Source organism: Lagopus leucura, unplaced genomic scaffold (genome assembly GCF_019238085.1).
Source record: "Lagopus leucura isolate 7727_CA_CO unplaced genomic scaffold, USGS_WTPT01 Super-Scaffold_100094, whole genome shotgun sequence".
Lineage (NCBI taxonomy): Eukaryota > Metazoa > Chordata > Aves > Galliformes > Phasianidae > Lagopus > Lagopus leucura.
Genome location: NW_024962321.1, coordinates 152,134 through 162,287, shown reverse-complemented (window position 1 = coordinate 162,287; position 10,154 = coordinate 152,134). Strand labels below are relative to the sequence as shown.

The 10,154-nt window shown below is 55.1% G+C and overlaps 2 protein-coding genes and 1 long non-coding RNA gene across 4 annotated transcripts in view; 2 read left to right on the top strand and 1 right to left on the bottom strand.

Annotated features, from left to right (window-relative positions):
- The first annotated feature begins 439 nt into the window (after window positions 1-439).
- Window positions 440-7,960, top strand: ODAD4 (outer dynein arm docking complex subunit 4). The gene is made up of 12 exons (XM_042887619.1): window positions 440-552; window positions 681-812; window positions 1,128-1,281; window positions 3,080-3,141; window positions 3,873-4,029; window positions 4,887-5,111; window positions 5,385-5,592; window positions 6,265-6,351; window positions 6,533-6,729; window positions 6,885-6,985; window positions 7,278-7,356; window positions 7,602-7,960. The coding sequence occupies exons 1-12, from the start codon at window positions 445-447 to the stop codon at window positions 7,886-7,888; spliced, it is 1,797 nt and encodes a 598-aa protein (XP_042743553.1). The 5' UTR covers window positions 440-444; the 3' UTR covers window positions 7,889-7,960.
- On the bottom strand, window positions 3,731-10,102 carry LOC122188938. Its single transcript, XR_006181673.1, has 2 exons — window positions 9,950-10,102; window positions 3,731-7,313 (listed from the first exon to the last, which is right to left on the bottom strand). It is a non-coding gene; the product is annotated as an uncharacterized LOC122188938 (long non-coding RNA).
- Window positions 8,065-10,154, top strand: part of LOC122188937 (2',3'-cyclic nucleotide 3' phosphodiesterase) — a 5,140-nt gene continuing 3,050 nt past the window's right edge. Inside the window, exons 1-2 of one of the 2 annotated variants that reach the window (XM_042887621.1) lie at window positions 8,065-8,136; window positions 9,259-9,928. In XM_042887621.1, coding sequence (XP_042743555.1) covers window positions 8,134-8,136; window positions 9,259-9,928 — 673 coding nt within the window. In that variant the 5' untranslated portion in view covers window positions 8,065-8,133. Of the gene's footprint in view, window positions 8,137-8,901; window positions 9,006-9,258; window positions 9,929-10,154 lie in introns of those variants that run through there. The other variant, XM_042887622.1, reaches the window with a different exon arrangement.

Here is a 10,154-nt window from a genome sequence, read left to right as displayed (position 1 = left end):
CATTGTGCCGCGAGCTCACAGCGCGATGCTGACCGCTGTCAGAGGGACCCCGCAGAGCTGCAGAGCGCTCTGATTAAACTCTGCACTCCAGTCTCTTTATGGCCACGCAGCTGTTTGCAAACAGCCTAAGCACCAAACCCGAGCCGGCAGCCGATCCCCGCAGGTCGAACAGGTTGGGTCAGTGAGGACAAAGCGGAACAAGGAACAACGAGCGGCGGGGATCGGCTGCACGAGTCGTACGAGCAACGCGCTTCCTGCCTTTCGAAGCGGACGCTCGCGCACGCTCACATCGCCCAGGGCCGACGGTTTTTTCCTGCCGGGACCTCGCCGAGCTGCGCGGCGCGGCACGCCTCGGTGACGTCACGACGTGGGCGGGGACTTCGCGCGGCGCCGGAAGTGACGCCGTTGCCCAGCAGCCGTTGCTAAGCGACGACTCAGGCCGCCATGGCGGAGGGCCCTGCGCCGACTGGCACCTTCCCGGGCTTCATGAGCCAGGGCGCGCTGCTGTACCGGCGGGGCGAGTACGGCAAGGCCTTGGCCTGCTTCAACAACGTGAGGGCCCGGGTGGGGGTCGCGGCCTGGGGGGAGGCGAAACCGGGGGTTCGGCCTCATCCGCCACCGCGATCCGCGGCCGCTCTGCGTTCCCGGCCCTGCGCTGCACGTCGCGCTCTTCCTTGCAGGCGCTGCAGCTCAGAGCCGCGGACAAGCACGGCCTCGTGGCCCGCTCGCGGTGTTACCTGAAGCTCGGAGATGTGCAGAATTCCCTGAAGGACGCCGAAGCGTCTCTCCAGAATGACAAAACGTTCTCGGAGGTAAATGGCGCAGAGCTGCAGGGCGGCGGTGCCCAGGACAGCTCTGCTGCCTGTGGGGGCGGCGGTCCTTGCAGAGCCCTCAAGGGAGGGATGTGCTGTGATATCGGCTGACGCCAAATCGCAGCGTGCTGAGCTCCTCTGCGGTGCATCCAGAGAGCTGGAAGTGCTCAGCCGATGAGGAAGGACCCAGGATTGGATTTTATTGTATGCAAACTTGGCCGTATGAGTAGGGCTTTCACTTCTGCCCAGGAGAGGATTGTTTGGAGGTTCTGAAGCATAGTTTGTTGGCTTTTTCCCCTTCAAATGTCTTTTCAGGGCCTTTACCAAAAAGCTGAGACGTTATATACCATGGGTGACTTTGAATTTGCTCTGGTGTTTTATCACCGGGGCAGTGAACTGCGCCCGGAGCTGCAGAAGTTCAGGCTGGGCATCCAGAAATCCCACGAGGCGATCATCAACTGCATTGGAAGTAAGAAGTTCCCCTTCATGGTGCCTGCAGGCACAGCTGAGGCTGTTCATGGTGTTCTGTCATCAGCTGCTGATAGCTGATGGGTGTTAATATTCCTAAGGACCAAGTAACAGCAGAGTTCCTTTTGCTTCTGGATTCATGAGCTCTATAGCCATTCTTATTTGAAACCAAGAAGCGCAGAAAAGACCACATCCCCACCGTCTAATAGCTGTCTAATAGCTAATGATTATGGGAGTGAATTATGACCCTGGCACTTACATTTCTAAAGTCACCATAAAAATGTTCTAAATAATACAGAATAGCAGTACACCTACTTATGGCCTTACTGATTACAGAATCTGTTTTGAGATCTTTATCCTGGTGTTAAAAAGTTTGTAGTGAAATCTGCCCACCTGACACTGGCCTTCCTGAGATTCTGATTTTCCTCCAGTTTACATTGCATCAGAGCAGTGAAACTGTTGCAATGGAGCGCTGCTTTCATAAGCTCTGGCGTAAATCAGAGAACTGCAAGGGACAGGAAAGGCCAAGGACCTGATGACGTTCAAAACCAGTGGAAAACTTTTCCCTTACTTTTTCTCCTAGCAGTGCTCTCACATGCAGGCAAGCTTAGTCAACACCTGCACCCGCTCCAGGCTCACACACACGCTCAACTGGGGCTGGCTCTGTGGCTGAGTGGCTTATCACGTGCAAAGAGAACCTGTGCACAGCTTGCAAGGCTGCTGCAAAACCTGCTGGGACAGTCAGAAACTGCTCAGGTGGATCCTCCAGCAGCCTGTCCTGTCACGGAGCCAGGGCACACCCTGCCTGCCTGCCCCACATACCTCGATCCCACAGATAACACAGCTACCTCGCCTTGAGATCGCTTTTGGAATTGCAGCCCACCTCCAGTACTGCAGATTGGCTTCACGTCCCAGCTGTGTGAAGGCCTGCAGCTCCTCCATGTGCAACACTCATTTAAAATGGCAGACAGAGCAGTTTTCCAGACCTGTTTTGTTTTTCTCTTACTGCTGCTTTCTTAGTTGGTGCAAACACCAGGACAGCACAGCCCTCAGTGGAAACTCATCTGCTTGACGTGCTGAGCTGAATGCTTTAAATGCCTTCAAGCACCTGGGCTGTATGCAAACGAACAGAATAAAAACCATGAGGTGTTTAAGCATTTGGCAGCTCCTCGATGCAGGGGAAATGAAGCAAGGAAATAGATGAGCATTAGTTCTAGCTGCTTGCTGCGTGCAGATACATTAACAGGGCACATCCCAGCTTTACTGAGCCCGCGTGGCAGACCAGTGCTGTCAGCTCACTGCTCTCGGCCCGCTCACCTCACCGGAGGAAATTCTTCCACGAGGACACTTGAAGCTGCTTCCTCCCTTCTGACCAGGCCCAAACAAAGAGCTGTTTTTCACCCTTGCTTTCACTGCAAGAGCTGTGCTCTGAATAGCAGAAGTGAAAATAAAACGGGGGTTTGTGTCAGGGCACAAAGACCTTAAAGTAGTTCTCTGGGTTGCTGCAGATGACCGCGCTTATGAGCTTTCCTTCCATTTTAAGACTCTGCATGTGGGATACAGCACATCTCTGTAGGAAACCTGCCAGTGGTGGTGCCATGCAAACATAACAATCACAATTCAAGAGCTGCATCTGTGAGCTGTAATTCCTGCTTAAAGAACTTACCCATATCCACATATTTCATACAAAATAACTACTAGAAGTCCCGATTTGTAACAGGACATTTTCAGCTTAGCACGTTTTCAGCAGTTTTAAATTCTCAAGCTTTTCTAATGCCGTGTTTTCTCTGCACTTGCAGGTCCATCCTCAGTGAAACTGAAGAACAAAGAGGACCTCTGCTTTATAAGCCGGCAGGCAGAGGTGCGGTGTGAAGAGCTCTTAGAAGCTAATTGGAGTTGTTTTAACACTGTTACATTCCCAAACATAACAGCGCAGGGAGGATCAGTGGTTTCTGCAGCAGTGTGCTGGGGTCGTGGCTGCTCCAGGGCAGCGCATCCTGAGCACAGGACCCAAACAAACCCAGTAGGAGGATTCCAGTGTACCTGCCTTTAGTGCAGCTGTGGCTGAAGCCACACAAAGTAGAAAGGAGAAGGCAGAAGGGCAGGGAAGAGCAACGGATGGGAGACAAAGCCTCCCTGAAAGTCCTCCCCCAGCCTGACCGGTTCCTGCTGCTGCTGCTGACCCCCATTGAAGGCTAATGAGTAACAGCTCTGCAGTCAGGGCCAGGCAGCCTTACCTGCAGTGTTTGCTTTGCTGTTTGAGGTTCACGTTTCTGATAATGGACACTTTCTCAGCTGCTTTATTTTGGGGTGCTCCACTGCTCTGTTGCTCTGAGATGCTGCACCACGTTTCCCCCTGAAGGCAGGGCAGTGAATGCTCATTGCTTTCTTTCAGCTGGAATTATGGGTAGCTTGCAGTGAGAATAATTTGCACGCAGAAGCCTAAAAGCTCTTTGTGAGACAGGGACTTGCTTTTATTTAAGGGAACTTGGCCTACACAGAGGGTCAGCAGTTCTGGAAGCCAGGCCTCACCGATAATCCCAGGTTCTCCAGCAATCCCGCCTCACTTACTCTATTTTTTTCTTGCTGTAGAGCAAAAAAGCAGATCAGAAACTCCAAATCAAACTGACCAAGGACCAAAAGTGCACAAAGAAACAGGAACCTGCAAGGAATCAGAAAACAGAGCGGCAGCTTCTTGGAGAGCTCTATGCTGACAAGGCCTACCTAGAAAAGCTGCTGAAGGATGAAGGTTTTCTCCATTGTTTTCAGATAAATGTTCCTTCTAAGCAGGATCTTCTTTCCTTCTCTCATATTCTTATTATTATATTCTTTATATTCTTATATTCTGCTCGTGTTTGTCTCACAGCTCACGTAGGGCTGGCAGTGTCAGAGAGATGCAGATGTCTGCAGAGTTCAGGTGTCTTTGGAGCCAAATCCAATATTCAGAGCTGCCTCTGAATGTTTCCTCCTTTCAATCACAGCCATCTGTGTTGAGGAAGTCAGCATTATAAATCACTCCATTCCTGACATGATGTTGATTCCACTAACATCTGCATTAAGAGCAAAGCATTGCTGGTGGCACTTCCTCACCTGTGGCTTTGTTAAACGCACTGTTAGGAACAAGATACAGGATTCACAAAGGACCTTATTTTAGAAATAGGCAGAAAGGTGATTTCCATTTAATCTTTTTTTTTCCTCCTTCTAGGAAACCATTTACTTGGTAACAGAGCAGTAATTAAGAATTTAGTCTAATCATAAGTTTTGTGCTATTGCCAGCATTAGTATAGTAATACATGAGCCATCTAGTTTCCAGGCATGTAATGCTCCTCTCCATCTCCCCACTGTTTTCAGTGCCATCTGAGTGCAGGTGTCCCATCCATGTGCTCTGCCCAGGACAGGCACACGCCACAGCCAGCCCCAAACACAGCAGTTTTTGCTCCCAAGGAGAATTTCTGGAACTCCCCTCCCAGTCAAACCCGCTCTGAGGAGCACTGGAGCCTGAATTTCCAGCTCTCTCTGTCAGAGCAGGACGTTCACAAGCCCAGTGACCTGAGGCTTCACCCGCTGTGTACACTGCACTCTCCTCTTCTGCCCCCCTATTTTCAGATTTGATGAGGAGCGTCACAAAGCAGGGCGTCAAAGTGGAGGACGTGGTGCTGGGTGGCATCGCCTACCTGGACGCGCGCGCCGAGTTCTGGCAGCAGCAGAAGCCCATCTACGCCCGTGTGAGGGAGCGCAGGCTCAGGCAGCAGAAGTGGATCCGGGAGAAGAAACCCAAACCAGCCGAGGTGGCCAGATTCATTGTGCAGAGCATGGAGGACATCGACATGTGTGCGTGTCCTGGCTGGGAACAGTAAGAAAGCGATGAGTGGCGCTTGTGGCCACTTGCTGTAGCAAATACAGACCAGAGCTGCGGTGCGACACAAGCATTGTCACACAGCAGCAGGGAGTTCCTGCAGGCTGAATGAAGGGTTGCAGGATGTGCCTGCGGAGCGAGGAGCTGAAGCCCTTCCCAGGCTGCCTGTGAGGCTGACAAAACTGCTGGCCTTCCCTCCCCGTGTCGCTGCGTCTGCACAGCTGCACTCTGCTCCTCTCTGTCCTCAGTGCTGACTGGAGACTGCCCCAAAGAGAGCTGCAGGAAAGCTGAGCGTGTGCTGAAAACGATACAAGGATGGTCAGAGGATGAAGTTCCCAACAAGAAGGAGCTGATTGGGAACCTCCACAGCTGCATTGGGAATGCTCAGTTTGAGATGGGGCGGATGGAGGCAGCCCTGAAAAGCCACAAAATGGATCTGGAGTTTGCCAGGCAGAAGTAAGTGCTGAGAAATTCTGATGGGGGAGGAAAGTTGCTCTGTTTTTAGCATCAGGTAGCGTAAATCTCATCTGAAGATGTAGCAGGGCAGCGCATTTGGGCTCTGCCCACACGCAGGGGTCTTCACCATTTCAAAAACAAATGACTTAAGCAGATTTTTAAAGGCTCCAGCACACGTGGCGTGCCAAAATGCGTGTTGAAGCAAAGCAAAAGAGTGCACAAATCCCAGGCTCAGCACTGCAGCCCCATTGTGCGCTTCCTCCTCGGGAAGGTCAGACCCGGGGCAGCAGCGGGCAGCAATGAGACGCGTGGTGCTGCTTTTTCAAGCCCGTTGAAGGCTGCCCTTGTAGGACCGGAGCGCAGCCGTTGCCGAGCAGCATTCGCCCTCTGGTGGCTGTTAAGGAGCGGCAGAGCAAACAGAGCCGCGCTGCTGCTCTGCTCTCATCAGCTTTTTCACTTGTACGACACAGATGATCACGGCAAACCGGTTCCAAAGCTGGGAGTGAGGACATTTACTTTGGTTTGATGACTCCCAGCCTGGCACTGGTCCTTCACCTCTACTTCCCAACCCTTTATGTTATGCTGGGCACTGCAGAATACAGACGGGTTGAAGATCAGGCTGCCAGCAATAAAGGCTGCTTCAACCACTGCAACCTCTCCCTTTCTGCACAGCAATCTCCCTGACGCCGTGTCCAGAGCTCTCGACAACATTGGCAGAGTTTATGCCAGGACTGGCAAATTCCAGCAAGCCATCGACACGTACGTAAATCAGAGGAAGGCGTAAGGTGGGGTTTCAGTTAAATACTGTGCTTTCAGTTTGTTCTGCTAGCAAGACAGCTGTGAATGTCTTCATACCAACAACTGGAGCCCTTTGTTTATAGATTCTGTGACTGGAATGATAGCTGCACTAAAATCTGTCTTTCTTACTCTCTGCTTGAAGCTGGGAGGAGAAAATCCCATTGGCAAAATCCAGCCTGGAGAAGACGTGGCTGTTCCACGAGGTTGGCCGCTGCTACCTTGAGCTCGGGAGGGCAGAAGAAGCTCAGAACTACGGAGAGAAATCCCTGCAGTCAGCGCTGGAGGCGGGGGATGCGGAGTGGCAGCTCCACGCCAGTGTGCTGCTGGCGCAGGCTCAAGGTATGGATGTCAGGGTGTGGAAGCTGCCGGCCTGTTGGGCACCGGAGTGAAAACTCCACAGCCTTCAGGCTCGGGTCTCTGGCAGGAGCCCTGCTTGTTCTCTGCTGTTCTCTTTATCTTGGGTTCCAATCGATGTTTTCATTTGTTTGATACAGAAAAATTGAAGGATTACCGGTCTGCAATTACGAACTTTGAAAAAGCCCTTGAGAAGGCAAAGCTGGTGCACAGCGACGCTGCCCAGCAGGCCATCATTGCTGTAAGTGGGGCAGAGCTGTAAGGAGGCTGTCCTGCAAACGGGTGCAGATGAGCACAGACCTGTTGGGTGTTCAGAGCCGAAGCAGCGCCTGTTCTGCCAGAGGGAAACAGCAGTGAGTGAGAGACGAAACCTTCAGGGGAGGAGGCATCTGGTGCAGGTGCTGATAGCTGGAGTCGGTGCAGAGTGTGAAGGCAGGGAGGGAGCAAGCAGGGACAGCAGAGCTCAAGGGAAAACGGGAGCAATTTGCACGCTGTGTGCAGGGCCTTTACTGAGAAGCCACATCACTTTTCAGGCTTTGGATGACGTGAGCAGAAGCTTCATCGAAGATCTGAAAGAAAGAGAAAGAGAAACGGAGGCTCACACTCTCCCAGGTAATTGTGTCAAATTCTGCACCGTGTAACGTGAGAATTCCCCGCTTTCCTTTCCGGGGAAGGGAACGGAGCCGTGCGGGAGGTGGCAGCAGCGCCCCGCGCTGACAGGGCTCCGAACACAGCGCAACTGTGAGACAGAAGGCAGCGCTGATGGGGGGAAAAGGGGAAAAGCCTTTCTCCTCGTGCCCCACTGGTTGCTCAGTGCTCGAACTCACTCTTAGATTTCACTCCTCTCCCCCCCCCAGATCACGATTTCAGCGGTGAAAATGCAGAAGACGACAAGTCTGAGGGACGGGAAAGTGAGCAAAGCTCGGAGAACCAAAGGGGTGAAAAAGAAGATACCGAGAGCAAAAAGGAACAAGGAAGCGAGAGAGAAGAGCTCGATGAACAAGATGAAAAAGAGAAGGAGAGTGAAGAAGACAGGAGCAAAAGAGAGGGGGAGGAGAGCAAAAGAAAGGAAGAGGGGAGCGAAAAAGAGGAAGAAGAAATAGGAGACGACGAAAAAAAGCAGTTCGATTTCCTGAGCGGTTAGAATAAAGCCGGGCAGCGGCTCTGCTCTCACACACGAGCCACAGCTCCGCCGCACCCCGGGGCGCAAGCAGCGAGCCCCGCGCCGGGCACCAGCGGCACCGCCCGCCCCGGGCAGGCGCGGCCACGGGCGGTCCGGGCGAGGGGGGCGAGGGGGGGCGATGCTATGAAAGGGGCCGCGGTGCCGCCCGCCCCAGAGCCGCTCTCCCGCTCCGCACCGGCGGCCGCCCCGGAGCCGCTGCCCTCACCATGGTAAGTGCGGGACGGGCGCGGGGCGGCGGGGGGCTCTGAGCCGCGCTGCCCCTTCGCCGCCCGCTCCCCTCTCGGGGCTCCGTCGGAGCGCTGCGGGGAACGGAGCGGCCGCGGGGACGGCGGGGCGTCGTGAACGGAGCGCCGCTCAATCGCGGATTGTTCGCCCGCGGAGCCCCGCGCCGCTCTGTGCCGCCTTTGTCCCGGCGCGGCTCCGCGGCATAAAGGAGCGCTTTATCCCGGCGTTGGCTGCCGAACAATGGGGCCCGGGGGTGTTTTCTATTATTGTTCTTTTGTTTGCGCGTTTGAAAAGCGGCTCAGTGCCGCCCGCCCGCAGCTGCCGCCCGCAGAACGGCGGCCCCGGGCACCGCCGAGCCCCGCACCCACGGCCCGAGCGGGACGGGGCGGTGCGGGAGCGGCAGAACCGGAGAGGAGTCGCAGCTCCGCTTCTCGAGGGGCGATGGGAGCCCCAACCCCACCGGGGGCGGCGGACGGGGGCCGGGGGAGTCGCGCCGTTCCGCTCGGAGCGGAGCCCCTCCTGAGCCGCGCTTTGCTGACGGCTCCGCGCACCCCGCACAGCGGCCGCCCCGGGGCAGGCGGTGCTCCGCGCCCGGTGGGGAACCGCTCCGCACCTCCCGACCCTGAAGCAAAGGATGGAGGAGTCACTGCTGGGCGCCGCACGCGGCCGCTTTCACTTTCGTGTTCGGCGGCGGCAGCGCGGCCGCTTTTGCCGGAAGCGGTTCGTGCCGCTCCGCGCTGGCAGCAGCCCGGAGGGGCGCTGAGGGCGCGGCGCCGTCCGTTCGAACCCGAACCCGGAGCGGCCGTTCCCGGAGCCCCGAGCGGCGCGGGTTCTGCCGCGACAGCCGCCGTCAGTGAGTCTCGATTCGGTCCTGCAGGCGGAGCTGCGCCGTTTCGCACCTCGGGCTCAGAGCGGCTCCTCGGGCCGCGGCCGCTCCGCGCTGCGGCGGTGACGTTTCCCGTTCCCTCCGTGCCGGGCGGGGGGCGGTGCGGGGCGCGTCGGGGCCGCTGCGATCCGGGTTCCCCCCGTCCACCCCCCCCCACCCCCCGAGGGCACAGCAGCGGCTTGCAGAGCCTACAAAGCGGCGTTTTCTTCTCGAATTTCAGAACAGAGGTTTCTCCAAGAAGAGCCACCCGTTCCTGCCGAAAATATTTCGAAAGATGTCCGCTCAGTCGGCCAAAGAAAGGCCCGAGAGCCTGCGGTTCCCTTTCCTCGATGACGAAGATACCATCGCCACGCTCAAAGAGTCCAGAACCTTCTTCATCCTGCGAGGCCTCCCCGGCAGTGGGAAATCCACGCTGGCCCAGGCGATCCAGGAGCGCTACAAGGACGGCTGCAAAGTCGTCGCCGCTGAGAGCTACAAAATCACACCTGCCATAAGAAGCGCCGTGCCTGAAGAATACGCCAAAGTCGATGAGGAATTAGTTGAGTATTGCAAACGAGACATCAGCGTTATCGTTTTGGACGACACTCACCACGAAAGGGAACGACTGGACCAAATCTTTGACATTGCTGACAAATACCGCTACAAAGTCATCTTTGCGGAGCCCAAAACCCAGTGGAGGATGGATTGCTCGCAGCTTAAGGATAAGAATCAGTGGAAACTGACGGTGGAAGACCTGAAGAAGATGAAGCCCAGTTTGGAGAAGGAGTTCCTCCCCATGTATTTCGGGTGGTTTTTGAGCAAAAGAAGCTCTGAGATCCTGAGGAAGGCCGGCCAGGTGTTCTTAGATGAGCTGGGAAGCCTCAAAGCCTTCAAAAAGGAGAGCAAATTCTGTATGTATAGAAATAACTTACCTGCTTCTTACTGCTGGTGCAACCTTAACTTGGTGCAGCAACCTGAACAGATTTGGTCAGCTTATAAAGTGATGCTTTTAGTGAAGGTCGGCAACAGGAACCGTTCAGGGATCCCCAGCCCTGTTTTTTGAAGTTGTTTTTGTACCTGAAAATGAACGAAAGTTTCCTTGAGGGTCCATTCAGCTGTGAGGCTGCTGGGGGGGGG

What these genes read in the sequence shown, in the direction of transcription:
- ODAD4 (XM_042887619.1), top strand. Translation starts at nt 445, where the DNA reads ATGGCGGAGGGCCCTGCGCCGACTGGCACCTTCCCGGGCTTCATGAGC. An exon ending in AAAGCTGCTGAAGGATGAAG is followed by an intron (nt 4,030 to 4,886) that starts GTTTTCTCCATT and finishes CCCTATTTTCAG; the next exon opens with ATTTGATGAGGAGCGTCACA. An exon ending in CCCAGCAGGCCATCATTGCT is followed by an intron (nt 6,986 to 7,277) that starts GTAAGTGGGGCA and finishes ATCACTTTTCAG; the next exon opens with GCTTTGGATGACGTGAGCAG.